At 38.0% G+C, this 20,703-nt stretch overlaps 11 protein-coding genes and 1 non-coding gene across 12 annotated transcripts; 7 read left to right on the top strand and 5 right to left on the bottom strand.

Annotated features, from left to right (window-relative positions):
• Positions 1–748: 748 nt before the first annotated feature.
• On the top strand, positions 749–830 carry Smki_5.trna10S. The gene has a single exon. It is a non-coding gene; the product is annotated as a tRNA-Ser (tRNA).
• Positions 831–2,439: 1,609 nt separating this feature from the next.
• On the top strand, positions 2,440–4,113 carry ICL1 (isocitrate lyase 1; the record flags this gene model as incomplete). The annotated part of the gene is made up of 1 exon (XM_056221907.1): positions 2,440–4,113. One exon carries the CDS (start codon positions 2,440–2,442, stop codon positions 4,111–4,113), a length of 1,674 nt encoding a protein of 557 aa, XP_056081652.1.
• Positions 4,114–5,054: 941 nt separating this feature from the next.
• VHR2 (Vhr2p) lies at positions 5,055–6,569 on the top strand (the record flags this gene model as incomplete). Its single annotated transcript, XM_056221906.1, has 1 exon — positions 5,055–6,569. One exon carries the CDS (start codon positions 5,055–5,057, stop codon positions 6,567–6,569), a length of 1,515 nt encoding a protein of 504 aa, XP_056081651.1.
• Positions 6,570–6,907: 338 nt separating this feature from the next.
• Positions 6,908–7,555, bottom strand: THO1 (Tho1p; the record flags this gene model as incomplete). The annotated part of the gene is made up of 1 exon (XM_056221905.1): positions 6,908–7,555. The coding sequence occupies one exon, from the start codon at positions 7,553–7,555 to the stop codon at positions 6,908–6,910; it is 648 nt and encodes a 215-aa protein (XP_056081650.1).
• Positions 7,556–8,583: 1,028 nt separating this feature from the next.
• Positions 8,584–9,336, top strand: GPP2 (glycerol-1-phosphatase HOR2; the record flags this gene model as incomplete). The annotated part of the gene is made up of 1 exon (XM_056221904.1): positions 8,584–9,336. One exon carries the CDS (start codon positions 8,584–8,586, stop codon positions 9,334–9,336), a length of 753 nt encoding a protein of 250 aa, XP_056081649.1.
• A 298-nt stretch (positions 9,337–9,634) lies between these two features.
• CEM1 (fatty acid synthase CEM1) lies at positions 9,635–10,960 on the top strand (the record flags this gene model as incomplete). The annotated part of the gene is made up of 1 exon (XM_056221903.1): positions 9,635–10,960. The coding sequence occupies one exon, from the start codon at positions 9,635–9,637 to the stop codon at positions 10,958–10,960; it is 1,326 nt and encodes a 441-aa protein (XP_056081648.1).
• Positions 10,961–11,110: 150 nt separating this feature from the next.
• On the bottom strand, positions 11,111–12,724 carry SMKI05G1420 (purine-cytosine permease; the record flags this gene model as incomplete). Its single annotated transcript, XM_056221902.1, has 1 exon — positions 11,111–12,724. The coding sequence occupies one exon, from the start codon at positions 12,722–12,724 to the stop codon at positions 11,111–11,113; it is 1,614 nt and encodes a 537-aa protein (XP_056081647.1).
• Positions 12,725–13,172: 448 nt separating this feature from the next.
• On the bottom strand, positions 13,173–14,759 carry FCY21 (purine-cytosine permease; the record flags this gene model as incomplete). The annotated part of the gene is made up of 1 exon (XM_056221901.1): positions 13,173–14,759. The coding sequence occupies one exon, from the start codon at positions 14,757–14,759 to the stop codon at positions 13,173–13,175; it is 1,587 nt and encodes a 528-aa protein (XP_056081646.1).
• A 701-nt stretch (positions 14,760–15,460) lies between these two features.
• PCL6 (Pcl6p) lies at positions 15,461–16,708 on the bottom strand (the record flags this gene model as incomplete). Its single annotated transcript, XM_056221900.1, has 1 exon — positions 15,461–16,708. One exon carries the CDS (start codon positions 16,706–16,708, stop codon positions 15,461–15,463), a length of 1,248 nt encoding a protein of 415 aa, XP_056081645.1.
• A 533-nt stretch (positions 16,709–17,241) lies between these two features.
• PET117 (Pet117p) lies at positions 17,242–17,565 on the bottom strand (the record flags this gene model as incomplete). Its single annotated transcript, XM_056221899.1, has 1 exon — positions 17,242–17,565. The coding sequence occupies one exon, from the start codon at positions 17,563–17,565 to the stop codon at positions 17,242–17,244; it is 324 nt and encodes a 107-aa protein (XP_056081644.1).
• A 672-nt stretch (positions 17,566–18,237) lies between these two features.
• On the top strand, positions 18,238–18,627 carry HMF1 (putative isoleucine biosynthesis protein HMF1; the record flags this gene model as incomplete). The annotated part of the gene is made up of 1 exon (XM_056221898.1): positions 18,238–18,627. One exon carries the CDS (start codon positions 18,238–18,240, stop codon positions 18,625–18,627), a length of 390 nt encoding a protein of 129 aa, XP_056081643.1.
• A 573-nt stretch (positions 18,628–19,200) lies between these two features.
• On the top strand, positions 19,201–19,964 carry RPL34A (60S ribosomal protein eL34; the record flags this gene model as incomplete). Its single annotated transcript, XM_056221896.1, has 2 exons — positions 19,201–19,237; positions 19,636–19,964. 2 exons carry the CDS (start codon positions 19,201–19,203, stop codon positions 19,962–19,964), a joined length of 366 nt encoding a protein of 121 aa, XP_056081642.1.
• Between the last annotated feature and the right edge of the window lie 739 nt (positions 19,965–20,703).

Raw genomic sequence — 20,703 nt, 5'->3', positions numbered from 1 at the left:
TGATTCAAAACCAGCTATCGAAGGTTTAAATCGGAGCTATCTACAACCCAAACAGAAGTTCACATGGATAAAAACAGAAATAATTAAAGAGAAAATAAAAGAGAAGATTATAAAACTAATAAAAATAAAAGGTAAAGATAATATAGCAGATTTACTTACCAAACCAGTCTCAATATCTGATTTTGATAGATTTATTAAAGTATTGAACAATCAGATAACACCACAGGATATTTTGGCCTCAACGGACTATTGATAATTAAAATTACTTAAGAACCAAACACATAGCAGATATCTGTTGGAGTACAATAATATATCTTTAAGGGGGCATGTTGGAATAAGTGATTACTACTATACACCTATTCGTATAAATTGGATTAAGTTATTGCAACTATACGTCTTCGTATAAATTGAAGTAGAAAAATTCTAATAATAGAATTTACTGCAGTAATGAGATAAAGATCTATTAATTGATCAGAACTTATTATATAAGAAGATGAGTTATCATCAAATTCTTATCATTAACACTCTGATTTATGTCTGAACCTTTTGGTTTAATATAACTAATCAGCGTGTGTTTTATATACCTCTCTTATATAGATTAAGAAGGAACGACTATTCTTAATTATTACAACTTACTAAACTACTAATTATCAACACTTACCTTATGTTGCTGAATCTGTTAGTCTCATTACAAGGTTGTTTCATACTGAGTTATGTTATTTTTTGAATAAAACACCACATGTATATAGGCACTATGGCCGAGTGGTTAAGGCGACAGACTTGAAATCTGTTGGGCTCTGCCCGCGCTGGTTCAAATCCTGCTGGTGTCGTTTTTTTCCTCCTTCTGAACTTCAATGCTGGGTAACAATAAAATGAAAGCTAGGTAACTTCATTGTAAAAGTTATACTTAAAATAAGTCACTATTCGAACATGTAAATATAAATGGACATGTGCGATGAAACTTGCGCAACTGATATAAAATGTTTATAAAATTTTATAAGCTTGAACCATGACTTAGCAAGAGTTGTCTTTTTTTAACTCATTATCATTTCACTGCCCCTTTGAGAGAAACGAAATTTTGCTTTTATCCAGCACATTTTTTAGGGATCAAGTTCTTCTTTGCAACAATCTAGTTCCAGAATACTCTGACAGCTTAGGGAAGTTAATGAATGAGCTGTGAATCTATTTGGCAGACTTCTTGCTTTTGTTTTTTACGGTGTTTGAAAGAGCAATTGAAAATTGCTGTCTATCGGTGGTTTACAGTTTTAGACTCATTACCGAGGTATTATTTTAAAAGCTGTTAGAAGACGACGTAGAACATGAGATGGGTAGAATATGATGTGAATCAGCATTAAATTGAGTGAAATTGAAGCGTTAGGGTTGAGGATGTAATGGAATTAATGACTCTGTAAACGCAAGAGAAAGCAGAGTTGGTTTTTAAAATCATAATCGGCTTATTTCTGGCTTCTCTACAACAGAAGAACTTTTAGTATTTTTTTTATACATCATAATTATTACATTAAGCAAAAACCGGATTCCAGAACATGTTTCAATTTGAAGTAGTAAAAACCTCGCTACTCAGATCTTCCAAATATAGTATTGCCTATTCTTGTAGAAACTTTTCGTTCTTTATACAGAAGTATAAGCCTGTTTATGACTACGCAATTGTATTGAAAGTAACTTGCTATTAATTGTTTGAAGTCATTTTCTTCGTTTTCTTTATTCATCTTTTTTTACAACAAAATATAAATAAGAATAAAGAATACAGTGGAGCATAGTAAGGTTATGAGTTACCGAAAATGGTTTCAGTGGGAAAATTGATTACGCATAAAAATTATAGATATATATAGTTCTTGTAAAAGTTGTCTGCAGCATTATTTTGTTATAATGTTTCAATGTGTCAGTTAGGATTTAAGAAAGTGAGAGGGATCGAACACATCGCTAAATGGCCATAGTAAACTAACCCGGATGTTGAATCCGGACTTTGCATTTTTGCCCGATGAGAGGGAGCGCCTTCCCTTTTGCCCCAGATTTTTCCATTCATCCGATGAGACGGCTTATCTACTTTTTCCATTTCTCATTTCATCCGAAAATGATCAAAATTGAAGCCAATCACCACAAAAAAACCAAACTCTTAACGTCATGTAACGCTACCCTTTACAGAAAGAAATATCCATAATCCGGACTACATGCTAGCATATGCCTCAATTCTGGTATGAATGGGAAAAGTATGGCAGCTAGCTGAAGCTCGCCCTTTAAGAAGGCACACCGGAATTCACAAAACGTTCCTTTATTATATAAAGGAGTAGTTTTGCTAGCCAAGTGATAATAATTCCTCTTCCATTATCAATTTCCTCTTGCTGTTCTTCTTTACACATATAAATACGTAACAGTTAAGAGAAAACTCTTAGTACAACATAACAAAGAAGTCAACGAAAAATGCCTATCCCCGTTGGAAATACAAGGAACGATTTCGCAACTTTGCAAGCAAAGTTGGATGCAGATGCTGCCGAGATTGAAGAATGGTGGTCTGACTCACGCTGGAATAAGACTAAAAGAAGTTACACACCCAAAGATATTGCTGTTAGACGTGGAACTTTCCCACCAATTGAATACCCTTCTTCAGTTATGTCCAGAAAATTGTTCAAGGTATTAGAAAAGCATCATAATGAAGGTACAGTCTCTAAAACTTTTGGTGCCCTAGATCCTGTTCAAATTTCTCAAATGGCGAAGTATTTAGATACCATCTATATTTCAGGTTGGCAATGTTCTTCAACTGCGTCTACCTCAAATGAACCAGGACCAGATCTAGCTGATTATCCGATGGACACTGTTCCAAACAAAGTAGAGCATTTATTCAAGGCTCAATTATTTCATGACAGAAAACAATTAGAAGCTCGTTCAAAAGCTAAATCCCAAGAGGAACTGGATGAAATGGGAGCACCAATCGACTATTTAACACCAATTGTAGCTGATGCTGACGCTGGCCACGGTGGTTTAACCGCAGTGTTTAAGTTGACCAAAATGTTCATTGAGCGTGGTGCTGCAGGGATCCATATGGAAGATCAGACATCCACAAATAAAAAATGTGGACATATGGCAGGAAGATGTGTTATACCAGTTCAAGAACATGTCAACAGGTTGGTGACTATTAGAATGTGTGCCGATATCATGCATTCTGACTTGGTTGTCGTTGCTCGAACTGATTCAGAAGCTGCTACTTTGATTAGCTCGACAATCGATACGAGAGATCATTACTTCATCGTTGGTGCCACCAACCCTAAAATTGAGCCATTTGCCGAAGTTTTAAATGATGCGATCATGAGTGGTGCTTCAGGACAAGAATTGGCTGATATTGAACAGAAATGGTGTAGAGATGCCGGCCTCAAGTTATTCCATGAGGCCGTAATTGATGAGATTGAGAAATCTGCCTTACCAAATAAGCATGAATTGGTCAAGAACTTTACCTCCAAAGTGGGTCCATTAACCGAAACATCCCATAGAGAGGCCAAAAAACTTGCTAAAGAAATTCTAGGTCACGAAATTTTCTTCGATTGGGATCTACCACGTGTAAGGGAAGGATTATACCGTTACAGAGGTGGAACACAATGTTCCGTCATGAGAGCTCGCGCATTCGCTCCATATGCCGATCTGGTATGGATGGAATCTAACTATCCGGACTTTCAACAAGCCAAGGAATTTGCTGAAGGTGTGAAAGAGAAATTCCCTGATCAATGGCTGGCTTACAACTTATCTCCATCTTTTAACTGGCCAAAGGCAATGTCTGTTGATGAACAACATACTTTCATACAAAGACTAGGTGATCTAGGGTACATTTGGCAATTCATCACATTGGCAGGTCTACACACTAATGCTTTGGCTGTCCATAACTTTTCTCGTGATTTTGCAAAGGATGGGATGAAAGCCTACGCCCAGAACGTTCAGCAGAGGGAAATGGACGATGGTGTTGATGTGTTAAAGCACCAAAAATGGTCTGGTGCAGAGTACATTGATGGACTATTGAAGCTAGCTCAAGGTGGTGTTAGCGCAACTGCTGCCATGGGTACTGGTGTCACTGAAGATCAGTTCAAAGAAAATGGGGTAAAAAAGTAGGGCAAGTAGAGATCACTAGATCTGCCTGTGCTCTCTGACAACTTTTTATATATATATATATATATATATTCATAGTCTCAATGTATACTTTCACATATAAACATGCGTACTCAAAAATCTATATTTATCATAACTTCGTATTATGTTATCTTAATAGTATCTGCCTGTTCTGGTCAGAATTCTAACTATAGAGTACTCTCTCTCAAGCCGTAGAAACGAGTCAATATGTATCTCCACTGTTGTGCTGACTCTTTCTTATTGTATCGGTGACTAAATTGACCAGTGCCATATTTGCCCGAGCTTTGTATGTGAATGATTAAGTCAAACATAATCATAGCATCCTCGATTAGTGCCGTGTGGTCTGTGCAAGGCAAAAGGCACCACTAAATAAGGAAAACATTTTCTTAGTCATCTTGGATATCATTCAAAATAATAAAGTATCTGAAAACGGGTAACAAACTTTTACAGCTTCCGGTTGAGCAAACTAAGCTATTCGGCAATTTTTGCCGTTTTTCGGAAGAGCAAAAGGCATTTTTTATTTTAACACACCCCTCCCGTCGCATTCTCATCCCACCCCTCTGCATACTTTTCTTATGAAGGCCAAACGCGGGATGAAAAATATAAAATGTGACAAAATAGTGCCACCTCATAATGAATCTGAGAGGCAAAATTAATCATTTTGTTCTAAATTTCCTTTTTACTGGGCGTTTAGAAGGAAAAGCTTTCTCTAGAAATAATGTGCCCGTTAAAAAAGTACTCTTCATGTTTTAACTGCCGCATATATTTATATCGAAGTCTCAAATCGACTTAGATGCTCCTCCTCTTTTAAATTCTTGCTCTCCATATCTCTTTGACCGCATACAACTTTCAAAATACTCACGTATCTTGATCAGAAAAGAATCTCAGGTAAAAGATTCGAAAGCCGTAGCAAAGAATAAAAGATGACTATTGATCCTGAGAGCTCGAAAGTCCATTCGAAAGGAAGTCACAAAGCCGGAAAATATGCTGGCTATGGTACTACACATAAGATCAGGGCTCAGTTGAACTTTAGTGATGAAAAGAAATGGAAAAAGTTTTCTGGCAGAAGACTAGAACTCATCGATTCCTTCGGGTTGAGTCAGCACAAAGCAAGTGAGCAAGACGACAATATAAAACAGATAGCCACCATTCTTAGAAATGAGTTTGAATATCCCGACACCTTTTCAGCCGAATTTGAAAAATTGGTTACTGCTGCTGTTCAATCAGTGAGAAGAAACAGAAAACGTTCCAAGAAGAAATTAATGGACTCGAAAAAAAAACTTGCTTCTGGGAAAGTTCAAAAAATACCTTTGTCTCCTCCTAGTTCAAGCAATATGGGATCTTCTTGTTCGGCTTCGAATGTATCAAGCTCTGACGAAGAAGCTTGTGTGAAATTAGAATCTACTACGCGCATCCTACCTGCTCTTAATACTATAAAATCATCAAATTTGTCGTCTCATCCAAATAGTTGCACTCTTCCGCCTGTAACAACTCACATTCGCTCTTTACTCAAGAAAAACGCGTCTCTTCTTCACGAACCACCTACGTCATATGCAGGTAATGTTGATGAAGCATTACGGAAACCTTACATGGAGACTCATATCCTAGAAAGTGATCAAGACTATGATTTTATCGCTAAATCAATAATCGTTGATATTGTGGGCAACTCTATCCCACTATCTGAACAAATTCAAAGAGACAAATTTATTAGGCCCACTTTAACAGAAAAAACAGGGTGCCAAAGCAACGTTCTGATATCCAACAATCTAAGAAAACTTATCCTGTCGAAAATACAAAACTCACGAACTTGCTTGGAAATTTCCAAAGATGAGAATCGTTTGGAGTCTTATACAAACGTAGAGACCCTGGGCAAAAGCTCTTTAAGTGCTTCCGTCTCCTTTGTAATAGAAAGCGGCTTTTCACATTTACCACCTTCCACAAAGCAATACCTTACTGAAAGGCTATCATCAACAGATTTTTCGACCATATTATCGCAAAGACTATTTATGCCTGCTACTCGTCGCCTATTCGCTGATCTACCAGAGAAAAAAATTCAAGTAAGAGTGCTGAATCTTGTATTGGGGTCTCTAGTTAAAGATTATGGATTCGATGCATCCTTAGCGCCCATCAACGAAATTATCTATCATATGACACTTGATCAATATCCTCTGGTTTGCATTAATAAACAGTCTATTATGACGAAACCAAACTCTACACCGGAAGCCTTGAGCGTGTACTCTTCAAAGAAACACACAAACGTCCCCAATGAAAGAAAGTCTCGAGTGGCAATTCCAAAAACGGTAGATATTAGTACAAACACCACACGTACTTCAATTGAGGCGCCAAATACCTATGACGGTGACGGATTGATGATGTTAAGCGCAATTTCATTACAAATTGAAAATTCTAAGGTTCTCAAACCACTAAGTGCTGTTTGAACATAAATAGAGGTGCGTTTGCACCAATCCTCCCTGCATTACCATGATATATTTACTATAGTTTATTATCTTTTTATAAAGCATTCAAACTTTTAGAAAGATGTTCAGAGAAGTTTTTTTTGATTATCTTTTTGCACCAATATGTTACAAGATTGAGAGCCAATTTATGAAATGCCGTGGACCTCATGAGTTCAGCTTTAAAAACACAAATTTAATTAAAGTAATCTACACATGTTTACATATGCAACAATTTTTCTAGTCTACTAATGTCATGCATTCGAAAGAGCGGGCCACACACAAAAAGAGAGATGAAAAGTTCCATCAAAATGGCATAACTTCTACCTTCTGTAACCAGAGCGGTTACTACCTCTTCTGTTTTTACTCACTCTAGAACGGTTGCTTGCGTTTTTGTTTCTATTCTTTAATTTACTGCTATTGCTACTTTCAGGTTCCCTTTTCCTGGTGACAAGGCCTAGTTCTTCTGCCAATTTACTATTCAAATCAACGCCAAACTTTTCTACACGGTTTATCTGTCTTTTTAGGGAGTCAATATCTGCTTCATCTTGACCAAACTTGTTGGCACGGTGCATTTTCTTACTTAAAAGATCCAATGCTTGGGCTTTGACCTCTTCCGGTGATAAAGCAGGGGCAGCAGCAGGTTGCTTGGTTTCCGGGACAGTAGTAGAAGTTCCGTCAAAAGGTTCTTGAACCTCCTTGTTAACCTCTTTGGCGACGGTTTCTTCTTTAGACTCATTCTGAACGTCATTTTCGGCAATGTCCTGAGAGGCAGCCTTTTCATTAGTAGAAGGTTCTGATTCTCGTTCTTGATTCTGATCCTGGGTGAGCTCTCCGCTGTTACCGTTTGATTCTTCATCGTCCTTTATCAGCCTTTGCACCAGTTCATTCTTCAACCCACCTACGGATAGGTTTCTCTTGGTCAATATATCCTTTAATTGAACAACAGTAAGGGAAGAGTAGTCTGCCATTTGTAAATTACCTGTACTTGCTGAAAGAATAACTCTACTGGAAAGGAGCGCAGTTTAGTAAACAAAACAGCTTTTAAACTTTATGAAAGCAAAGTATCCTAAATTACGCATATGAACAGTCGCTGTTTATGTCTTTTATTCCGTTTAGTATTATCGGGCCCTTCGACCAGCTATTGCTGCATTTGGGCTTTTTCACTGTGGGTGGAAGATCCGGGTAATAAATAAATTCGATTTCGATCAGGTGTTCTCTAGCCATTTTTTACAAACTATTTCGTACCATTAATATAATCTTGAAATAATCAACGCCGGCAAAGAGAACGCAAACTTAAGCTATTCTCTTCTCTTGAGGAATTCATTTTTTCTAGTAAATAGGCAAAGGAAGAGTGATAAAAACAGAGATCACGTTTTATAATTAATACCCTTCATCCATCTCATGCCTACTAAAGCTAGTTAATTATACTTCCTTCTTAGTTGTACACTCTAGATACCGCTTTAGCATACGTATTTGACCCTATCGATGCGCTTTGGCTTTTGATCTTCCTAGAAAGTATGCACATCTCACCTTGGACGGGAAGCGGACATTTTTGTCCCTATCCCACTCATATATCATATCGTCTTAAACGAAGGGGAAAAATAATTTTCTGACGTATTCCGTCTGCATTATTATCTGTGCCCCACAATCCGCGGCGTTTCTGTGTAAGCTGCAAACTGAGGACTTTTCGGAGGCTTAATAAAACTACACTCGGAAAATCTACCTTTCCCTCCCCCCTAAACGGGCCTCCACGTGACGTATAGTGGAATAATAAGAAGCTAAGTCGTTTCTTTTTTCTGTATGCTCGTTTCTTTTGATGTAGTCAATCCTTCAGAAACATATAAAAGTTAGTCATATAATTTCGAACATCATAATTAGTCTTGATAAAGATTTAAGATACGATTCGCATTTCATTAATTCTCGAAAAATAGTAGCAAAAAGCTAGTTTATTTATTACGTTATTAGCAAAACTCAAGAACAAGCAATATCATTCAGAATGGGATTGACTACTAAACCTTTATCTTTGAAAGTTAACGCCGCTTTGTTCGACGTCGACGGTACAATTATTATCTCTCAACCTGCTATTGCGGCATTCTGGAGGGACTTTGGTAAGGACAAGCCTTATTTCGATGCCGAACACGTAATCGAAATTTCGCACGGTTGGAGAACTTACGATGCTATTGCTAAGTTTGCTCCTGACTTTGCCAATGAAGAATACGTTAACAAGTTAGAAGGTGAAATCCCGGTTAAGTACGGTGAAAAATCTATCGAAGTTCCTGGGGCAGTCAAGCTATGTAACGCTTTGAACGCCCTACCAAAAGAAAAATGGGCTGTGGCCACTTCTGGTACCCGCGATATGGCCCAAAAATGGTTTGAACACCTAGGAATCAAGAGACCGAAGTATTTCATCACTGCTAACGATGTTAAACAAGGTAAACCTCACCCAGAACCATACTTGAAGGGAAGAAATGGCCTAGGGTATCCAATTAACGAACAAGATCCTTCCAAATCTAAGGTAGTAGTATTTGAAGACGCTCCGGCAGGTATTGCGGCCGGTAAGGCTGCTGGCTGTAAGATCATTGGTATTGCCACTACTTTCGATTTGGACTTTTTAAAGGAGAAGGGCTGTGACATTATTGTCAAGAACCACGAATCCATCAGAGTCGGAGGCTATAATGCCGAAACAGATGAAGTTGAATTCATCTTTGATGATTACTTATACGCTAAGGATGATCTACTGAAGTGGTAACGCTTTAAAATCATGGAGTATATCCAATAATTTGCAGATCCAATTCTATATTCGCCACGGAAAACGAAATAATGATGCTAAAAATAACACCTCTGTAGAAACAATTTTATCAATTAAATAAATATGTAGATAGATCTATTTTTTTGAACAAACAGTATGCTATTATTTTGACTCTGTTTCATGCTAGAAAAACTAAAATGTGAAAAAAAGGAAACAATTGATTGAATATCGTCTGTACGCCATCTGTTAAAAAATAACAGAATAGGAAGTACCCAAATTGGCTAATTAAAAAAAAATAATGTCAAAAAGAGTAGTTGTAACAGGTTTGGGGTGTGTAACACCGTTAGGAAGATCATTAAGTGAGTCATGGAAAAATCTACTTTCTTCCAAAAATGGACTCACACCAATCACGTCCTTATCCAATTACGAAGTGGATTATAAGCCTAAAGAGAAAAGTATTCCGTCAACAATAACAGTAGGGAAGATCCCAGAAGATCATGACCAAAATTCAGCCATCCACAGATTGCTATTAACTGGCCAAGATGAGAGAAGAACCTCAAGTTTTATCAAATTAGCAATACGTACAACATATGAAGCACTTCATAATGCTGGTCTGTTGAATCCAAACGACGTAACCATTAATACATCTCTTTGTAATTTGGATCGTTTTGGTTGCCTCATAGGATCTGGCATAGGATCCATTCAGGACATATACCTGACTTCCCTACAATTTCATAATGAAAATAAAAGAATAAACCCGTATTTTGTACCCAAGATCCTTACGAATATGGCAGCTGGTAATGTTTCCATAAAATTCAACCTTCGAGGATTATCTCATAGTGTTTCTACAGCATGTGCCACAGGCAATAATTCAATTGGCGACGCTTTCAATTTTATCCGATTGGGTATGCAAGATATCTGCGTTGCTGGAGCAAGCGAAACAAGTTTACATCCATTAAGTCTAGCTGGTTTCATCAGAGCGAAATCAATTACCACTGACGGAATTTCCAGACCGTTTGATACACAACGGTCGGGATTCGTACTTGGCGAAGGATGCGGAATGATTGTTATGGAATCCTTAGAACATGCTCAAAAGAGAAATGCAAAAATAATCTGTGAACTAGTGGGTTATGGTTTAAGCAGTGATGCTTGTCACATCACCTCCCCCCCTGCTGATGGAAATGGTGCCAAAAGAGCAATAGACATGGCTCTTGAAATGGCCCGATTGAAACCTGCTGATATTGATTACGTCAATGCTCATGCCACATCAACCTTGTTAGGTGATAAAGCAGAGTGCATGGCTGTGATTTCTGCACTTTTTCCAGGAAGGTCCAACGATAAGCCCTTGTACATATCAAGTAATAAAGGTGCAATTGGTCATCTATTAGGTGCAGCTGGTGCTGTAGAAAGTGTATTCACGATTTGTTCCTTAAGGGATGATAAGATACCGCATACGTTAAACTTGAACAATGTTCTACCTCTGGAAAGTAGCGAGTCCAATAAGCTCCATTTCGTAAGAGATACACCTTTAGAAGGAGCTAATCCGCATTATGCATTATGCAATAGCTTCGGATTTGGAGGAGTTAACACATCTCTTCTTTTCAAAAGATGGGGAAAAAGTTGATGTTATTATACTTATATACACCCTATTATAATCGTTCTTTTCATTCTCGTTGACTTACATGCTATCTATTAAATGCCGAAACCTATCTACTGAAACCAATAATATTACTTATTAGAGACTATGGAAACGGTCTTAGTCAATCAGGGTTAGCTAGCGACCAAAGTATTTGAGTTCTAAAGGTCTTACAATATTGTAGACAATGAAAGCCCAACTTCCAGCCAACTCAAACCCAATATCACCACCATACTCGCCAATCAAACGACTGATTTCGCCAACCCAATAAGTTTGGCACATACCCAACGCAACACCGAAGGCTCCTACAACCAAAGCAGATATACCCGCAATACCAATAGGTAGACCGTTCCAATTATCCCAGTCATCAATATTGTAAGCACTGAACGAACGTCTGTAGAAGAAGTGCTCTGAACATGCGATGGCAATATAAATAGCCAGATAATAACCGATGGAATCCATGAAGTTCTGCATAAAACCATCAAAGTAATAGGTGGCTGGAATGGAAAGACCTAACGTTGCAGCGTTGGCAGCGAGTGTCCACACCACTCTCGGTATTTTGGCCAAAGGTTCCCACAAAGCCTGGGCGGATAAAGCAACAGTATACATTCCGGGAACATTATTTGCAACAGTTGAAAGTGCTAAAAGAACACAACAAAATTGACCGAATCCGTGCAGAGAATTAGGAACCAAAATAGCATATATAATACCGCCCATAGAATTTTTTTCGTAGTATGCCGCCCAGGTTTTGTCATTAACAGCGGCCATCCCACAAGCAGCACCTAGAATCATGGTGAAAAACAGGGGGAATGCTAGACCAGCAACCACAGAAAAGAAAATTTTGGACTTGCTCGTGTTCTTTGGCATATAAACAGTGTAATCAGCTGCATAAGTTGCCCAACCCGCAGCTGATCCGAAAACCGATGAACCAAAAGATAAAACATTACCTGCGGTAGTCGCACCTCCTACCCATTCACCCGTTGTAAACTTCCCTGATCTCGAGAGTTGAGCGATGATAACTAAAAAGGCAGCAAAATTTGGTATCCATGACCATTTCTCATATGCATGCACCACTCCATAACCGAAGAATGTTACAAACGCAGTACCACAAGCAATGACCAAACAACCGGCCCAAATAGGGCAAACATGACCAGAGCCTTCGTTCACCATATTAAGCAATTGGGCGGAAACAGCAATATTCAAAACACACCATCCTATACAACAGATAATGTTGACAAGTGAGAAAAACCTTGCGGTTAAGTTACCAGCCAGATATCTAGAAAGAATCATTTGCCTTAACCCCAATTCTACACCAAAAATAGAGAAAAATGCAACAGGTATCAATCCTAAAATGTTAAAAAAGATGATAACCAGAACACTCTGACCGAAATTTAGACCGAAAATCAAGGGACCCAATGCACCTACAGAGCATGCTACGATAACCATATTGGCTGAGAACCATATTGTAGCAGCATTAAGTATAGAGTTATCAGTTTTCTCTTCCTCCTTGATTGGTTCGATACCGTTTGTCTCGGCATTCAAAGCAGCAGCAATTCTATTAAAGAAAGACGGTTGGGTTTCAACTAAATCTTGTGTTCCTTGTGATTCTAGCTTATCATCAACCAACTCGTTGGATCCGCGCGATTCTACATCCTCATAGTATACGTTAGCTGAAAAAGTCTTCGTGTCATGAGCTCCAGATTCGAGATCTTTGAGCTCATGGTTCACACCTTGTGCATCAATAACGGACATGTTTAGCGTTTGAGTTATATCTTGTTCAGCCCTACAATCGCTATTTTTTGAAATGGTCTACACTTCGAAGTTAGCCGATGCATCTCTAACAAACTACATCGATTAACGTGCTATATATCTATCTGGATTACGAAATCACCTGAGTAGAAAATTTTTTTTACATTCATCGCATCTGCACAGATTATGTTTCTGCCATATCAAATTTAAAGTTTACATCCATTAAATGGAAACAATACAATGATCTATAAAGCATATACTGACATCAAGGGTAACTATTAGAACTTCAGTCACGTGATGCGCTTATCTGAAATTTAATTGTGAAGGTAGAAATCAGAGTCACGATAATGTCAGTAATATATGATACTATTCAAAAATGATCTCATTTGTACAAGTGCCAATTATGCTAAACTACTAAGACTAAAACTAGCGAAAACCGTCAAATAACTAGTCAACGGCCAAAGTATTTAAGCTCTAAAGGTCTAGCAATATTGTAAACAATAAATGCCCAACTTAACCCTAACTCAAACCCAATATCACCACCGTAATCACCGATTAGACGTCCAATTTCACCAACCCAATAAGTTTGGCACATTCCCAACGCAACACCGAAGGCTCCTACAATTAAGGCAGAGGTACCCGCAATGCCAATAGGCAGTCGTTGCCAATTATCCCAGTCATCAACGTTGTAAGCATTGAACGAACGTCTGTAGAAGAAGTGCTCTGAACATGCGATGGCAATATAAATAGACAAATAGTAACCGATTGAATCCATAAAGTAATTCATGAAAGTAGAAAAATAGTAGCAGGCAGGAATGGCAATACCCAGCGCAGCCGCATTGCCTAATAGAGTCCAAACCACCCTTGGTACTTTTGCAAGAGGTTCCCAGGTAGCTTGCACTGATAAAGCAATAGTGTACATATTGGGAACATTATTAGCTATAGTGGACAAAGATAACAACACACAACAGAACTGACCGAAGCCATGGACAGAATTAGGAACGAGAACAGCAAATGTTAAACCACCAATGGAGTTTTGATCGTAGTATGCCTTCCAGACTGGGTCACCGATAGCTGCCATTGCCACAGCAGCACCGAGAATCATAGTGAAGAATAATGGTGTTGCCAAACCCACTACAAGTGAGAAGAAGATTTTGTATTTATTCGTTTTCCTTGGCATGTAAACGGTATAATCAGCGGCATATGTCGTCCAGCCTGCAGCAAATCCATAAATTGTTGAACCAAAGGAAAGCACATTACCAGCGGTAGTAGGACCAGATGTCCATTCACCAAGGACAAATTTTTTGGACTTTGCGAGACGAGCAATAATAACCAAAAAGACGGCAAAGTTAGGTACCCATGCCCATTTCTCGTAAGAATGAATGACTCCGTAACCGAAAAAGGTTACGATCACAGTAGCACCGATAATCACTAGGCAACCAGCCCAGAGAGGACATTGGTGTCCAGGGTTAACCATATTTAGTACTTGCGAGCTTGCTACAGTATTGACAATACCCCAACCTATACAAGCAATAAAATTGATGAAAGAGAAGATTCTAGCTGCGACATTACCTACCAGATATCTGGACAATATCATCTGTCTTAGCCCTAGTTCTGCGCCAAAAACAGAAAAGAACGCAACAGATATCAATCCCAAGAGGTTGAAGAAAATTATAATCAAAACACTTTGGCCGAAATTTAGGTCAAATACCATGGGCCCCAGGGCACCAATAGCGTAGGCAGGCAATACCATATTAGCCGAAAACCACATAGATGCAGCGTTCAGAATAGAATCGTCTGTTTTTTCTTCATCAGTAATTGGTTCAATACCTTTTGTTTCAGCACTTAAGCCGGCAGCAATTCTGTTTAGAATTGACAGTTTAGTCTCGAACAATTCTTCTGTTCCATGCGATTCTACATCTTCATAGAATTCGTTTGTTGATGGAGTCTTTGCATCGCGAACTCGAGACTCAAGGTCTTTAAGCTCATATCTCATTTCTTCAGCGTTGTTCACAGAAATTTCACGCGTTTGAGGCATATTTGTTAACCCTTCTATAATATGGTGGGTTTTTCGAACACACTCCACCTCGAAGCTGATAATAATAATGTAACAAACACTTTGAATGCTGTTTAAATATCGACTTGGACTACAGAGTACCTGGTAAGAAGAACGACTACGTCCGAATACACACTTTTTTCTTACGCTGACTGAACGTGCTTGAAAATGCGATGAGTGAATAAAAAAGACCTTATCGAATTTTTCTTTCCGTCACATAACGATGCCGGGACCTCTATTCTCATCGTATTCGTAATGAAAAGTAACAATTGATGAAATTAAATGATAAGACTTCCAACAAGATCTTAGTTAGCAGCCAAACATGACTGCTCGAAATGCAGTCAATATATGATAAGCTTGAACTAAAAACAGCTGTTATTGTTGGCTATTTTTGTTGGAGGATACGCATTCCCGCGTTTCAGTGATAACTTGAACGCGAGCAAAATGGTCACCAGTAAGTGTTGCTAAAAACATGCTATCTCTGGGCAATGCAGTACTTCAAATCCTAAGTTTAAAACAAAATCAAAAGAAAGTAAAAGAAATTGCTTGGATAGCTCCTATGCTTATCTTTGGTAACGCGGAAGTTAACACTTGAGATAATTATTACCTCTTAAGAGAAACTGTGTATGTAAATATATCTACTTGCCTATTACACACGTCTACACACACGTCTACACACACGTCTACACACTCGTTACTAGAGCTTGTGATTGTGCTGTTGCATTGTTCCAGAACCTGTATAGTAAGTCTGCATATCTCTGCAATTCATTGACTGATATCAGTAGTTCAAAATCGCACAAAACCAGGAACTGTAATTCTAAATGGTTGAGTTCTTGTAACGATATTCCTCCTACTCTAGAGTATCTAGAATTGCTGTAGAAGAAATCACTTAAAAACTTCGTACTTACTGTAATACCTGCTATGATCAACCTGTGAATGTTATGTGAATCCATCACAAACATTTGGGGATGTGGCATTGAATCCTTTTGAACATCTGTATTTTCGTCACCTGAATCGTTATTTTCATTATTTTCATTACTGTTACACTCGGACATCTTGTCGACACCTCTATTAGCTCTGTTCGGGGATTTTTCATCTGAGGTTGACTTGTGTTTTACAGTATTAGGTGTGGGCGTCGTAGTAGCATCATTGCATCTCTTGGATATTCTATCGAAGTATACAAGGAGTGATAAAAATACATCATTCGTCGTGGGGCAATACTTTTGAATCCTCTGAAAATACTGGTCGAGACCGATTTGTGGTACGTGCTTTCCTCTGAACCCCAAGACAGGGCTCAAATATTTCTTTTCATCGTCAGTTAGGGTGAGACACCTCCCATTTTCAATCTCTTGCGTCAAACTAGGGTTTGTCGCCGCTGTCCTATCATTAGACTTAATAATTTTTGTTAATAGTGCTGTCAACATTTTAAGAAGCTTATCTGTAGGGAATTCTGCGATATTCAAAGACGGGGTTGCTTGGGGATTACTCCTGTCACCGTCAAGTATTTTATCTTCTTGTGTAGATGATTGAACTGTACGTGCATCTTGCACTTTCTCATATGAATTGATTGCCTCGTTTTTCTTGGGTAATCGTACTGGATGGTATTTGTGAATGCTGTTCATGCTTGGGGCATGCACTCGATTATTCACTTCGGCTCTGGATTGATTGGAAGCATCCTCATAAATGAGGGACGATTCTGGTCTAACTCCCATAGAAGATGTAGATGATTGTGATTCTAATGTCTCATCAGAAGCTACTCTTGTCACGACTACAATGTCACGTCTATTGTTGTCTTGCTGTGGATTATCCGTGCTTACATCAACGTTACCACTGTCTACGAGATTTACTTTATCATCCGACTGTATTGAATATGTGGACTTCGGACTACTGCTAGCCTTAGTCGATGAAGGAGAATCGCCTTTGATAGACATATCGGTCCTATTTGCTGCTGTTAGCCTTACTTAACTAATAACCGGCTTAATCACTTTAAAAGAATAAAACAGTTCTTGGAGGAGGAATGATTACGTAATTTATTAACTACAATGTCACACACTCTCAAATTAGAAACACTTCCACTAACTTAGATAACTTATGATTGATATCGTGGCAGTTAGCGATGTTAATCTTTTTAGGTTCAAGCATGTTTAGCCTTGTTATCTCTTAGATATGTTCATATTGAATTTTTCCACAAGGGCGAAAGAAAAAAAGGGCCACGGTAGGGCGAGATCTTACAGTAGAGTTCTTCGAAGTACCAATTGAACTAACTACCTACTAAAAAGAAATAGATCCTCTAGGTGCCAAGAAGATCTATTGCTGCCTCGGTTACAATTATTAATTAACATAGAGACTTCAAATTTCAATGCTTACCTAAATTTAAAGGCTTTATGAAAATAATTCCACGATACTTAAATATATATACAAGAATGATCCCACTATTAATAAATAAATTACCATCAATGTGCGATTATTTCTTAGATTTATTAACCACCTCTCCGTCTTTGGTAACGACTTCCCCACTAAGCGGTTGCATAGCTTCATATTTCTTCCGCAACTCTTTCTGTTCCTCGTGCTCACTCATATTGAAGTATCTTTTCTTTTGTTTTGTAGGATCTAATGAAGAAGCTCCATTTAAGTTTCTCAATCTTTTCTCTTCGACTCGTTTAGCATCTTTTATCGGCCCCTGATGCAGAGTTTCCCTCTCCATTTCTTGGACATAGTGTACGCCGACCACGGTCACTGCAGTTATTAGACAGGAAACTGTGAACGTTATTTTACTGGCTCTACTCATCTTGCTCTAAAATAAGTTAGAGTATACAATACTGTGCGGTCTGAGGTCAGGTATTAATATAGCCTTTCATTATCATTGATGAAACACCGTAAATTAATACAGCGCAATAAAGAGAATTTAGGGGTAACCCCGAAATTAACCTTTAATAAGCGTTGATGTGTTACGATTGTAAGGCCACTTGGGAACTTTAAAACTGATAGATGAATAACGAATAAAAAAATGGTACGCCAATCATCGGGTAAGATTTATCAACATCCCAGCTACTGTTATCGTCAAAAACATCAAATCTATACCGCAGCAGAAATTAGATACGTATTTTTACATAGTAGACATATACTATATAAACATGACTCAAATTGAGTGTATGAAATTCTAAAACCCAATTCTTTCCGATGATAATGAGTACAAATCTGTTTAGTCTATTTTACTGTATCTTTTTCGATTATATGGACCTTGATTATTATTAATCATAGTACTTTTTTGTTTGATCGTAAACTCACGTGCTTGCATTGTAACTACTTTCTTCATAGCGCGAGCTGCTAGGTTGCAAAAGAAATAAGAAACTGATCATTTATGAAGAGGGCACATAGTAGATGCACAAGTTGGGTTTCTGAAATTATTTTTTACAAAAAAGCAAGCTAAACTATTCCACAAACGTCCCTTTTTTGAATTATGGCCACCAAGTTAACTCCAGTCATCTGCGAATCCGCTCCTGCAGCAGCAGCTTCATATTCCCATGCTATGAAAGTAAACAATTTGATTTTCCTTTCTGGGCAAATTCCAGTGACCTCAGACAACAAGTTGGTTGAAGGATCCATTGCCGATAAGGCTGAACAAGTGATTCAAAACATCAAAAATGTTCTAGAATCAAGTAATTCCTCATTAGATAGAGTCGTCAAGGTTAACATTTTTTTGGCAGATATCAATCACTTTGCTGAATTTAACACCGTATATGCCAAGTATTTCTCCACTCACAAACCTGCTAGGTCTTGCGTTGCTGTTGCAGCCTTGCCATTAGGTGTTGACATGGAAATGGAAGCCATTGCTGCAGAAAGAGACTAGAGCAAGAATTGACAACGTCCTTTAGAAAATACCTTTCTATAAAATATTAAATAAGTTACAATATAAAGTCCTCGTAAAATATTACTCCTACTGCCTTCCTCTCTGAAGAATCCGAATGTTTTATTAATCATAGTGCCTTTCTTTAACGGGTCTGGTGCTGTTTCAAGACTGTCTCAATTAAATAGTTTGGGTGTAAAGGTGCATTAAATTATACGTCCCAAATGTGGTATGTATGGGCGTATAATTGTGCTTCTTTTTTCCCACATTTTTTTTTTTTTTTATTTTTTTTTCTTCTGGAGAAAACGAGCTTGAGTTTGAGAGAGCCCGTACTGGGGATTACGGCCTCCTTCCCTCTTATTCTCTCATTGGATTGTTACTTTCTGGTGAATCTTGATGACCTTAGTACGTTGCACAGCTTTCGTGTCCTACCATCTGCGGCCCGGTTGCAAGCATTCCCGTGTAAGTGTCTTGAGCCTGGGCGCAGAAGATACTACCTAGAAGGATTTGAAATATTATAGATCAATAAGTAATATACAATATTTTAAAGTAAACTGCATAACAGAACAACCAAAAATGGCTCAACGTGTTACTTTCAGAAGAAGAAATCCATGTATGTTTAAAGGCGCACTTATTTATTACGAAAAACCTTGAAAAGAAGATGATTATATATTTGAAAGAAATCAAGAAATGATACTTGCCCCAAAGCCACATCCCATAAACCATTCAAGCCGTTTTAACGAAAACTGCAAAAAGTAATGTTCTCATCTATCACTAATAATCAAATGTAAAACAGTACTAGTCAATTCGAAGGAGAGTGTTGGCTAATAAGAATAGTCATTTCTAGATCTGATACTGATATGCATGATTAGGTGGAAGGTAGTATATTAACACCTGTTACAAAAATATCTTTCAAGGTTTCTCGAATCCCTTTTTTTTTAAAGCATTTAATACTAACATTACTTATCTTATGAGAGTGTAAAACAACTTTCTGATAACAATTCTGAATAGACAACACCCGTTCTAACAAAATCAAGGTTGTTAAGACCCCAGGTGGTATTTTGCGTGCCCAACATGTTAAGAAGTTAGCTACTAGACCAAAGTGTGGTGACTGTGGTAACGCTTTACAAGGTATTTCTACTTTGAGACCAAGACAATACGCTACTGTTTCCAAGACCCATAAGACTGTCTCCAGAGCTTATGGTGGTTCCAGATGTGCCAACTGTGTCAAGGAAAGAATTGTTAGAGCTTTCTTGATCGAAGAACAAAAGATTGTCAAGAAGGTTGTCAAGGAACAAACTGAAGCTGCCAAGAAATCCGAAAAGAAGGCTAAGAAATAAGCTTCAAGAGAAGACTTTTTCTTATGTATCTAATTAACTGTTTTATATAAAGCACGAATAAAAAATAATTCATATTACAAAAAACTCTCATGAATCTAGCAGCAGTAGAGGATGCGTTTGTGTGGTATCATTTTCGGGCTATCATTATTTCACCAATTGCCATTCCTGAACAAATAGAAAGTTGCTATTCATGATGAAACTACTTTCTTATCAATCTAAGGACAACTTACTAAGGAGTAGATAAAAACGGGGATTCTTCTAAGGATAAGGCATGTATATCCCTCCACTACCTTTCCAACGTCTGTAGCTGTTTAACGTACGCGCATCGATAATGCAAGAAAAAAAAATGAATCATATACTACGAATATATTACACCACAGAAAATATGTCAAAGTCCTCCGTCAATTCTTACGCTGGCAAAATTAAATGACGGACAACCGAGTTTCAGCTCTTTTTTGCCTTCAAAATAGAGTACCTTGCACAAGTCATATGAATAGGAACTGAACGAAGCTCAGTGACAAAATCAAAGTCGAAAAAAAGCAAATTTCTCGAGAAATGTCGCTGGAACAGGAAGGTAATATCAGGTAGGATGTGTCGTGAATTCAGCCACTTTCATCGTGGCTGCCGTAATCACTTTCCATTCTGAAATTAATAAATTTAGCGTATCTCATATATTTTTTTTTAATGATTTACTTGCGGAGGACAGCAAAGAAGTCATCCTAGACACGAAGTCGTCAGA

Source organism: Saccharomyces mikatae (assembly GCF_947241705.1).
Source record: "Saccharomyces mikatae IFO 1815 strain IFO1815 genome assembly, chromosome: 5".
NCBI lineage: Eukaryota > Fungi > Ascomycota > Saccharomycetes > Saccharomycetales > Saccharomycetaceae > Saccharomyces > Saccharomyces mikatae.
The sequence above is the reverse complement of the archived record's forward strand: the minus strand, read 5'-3'. Positions and strand labels throughout refer to the sequence as shown.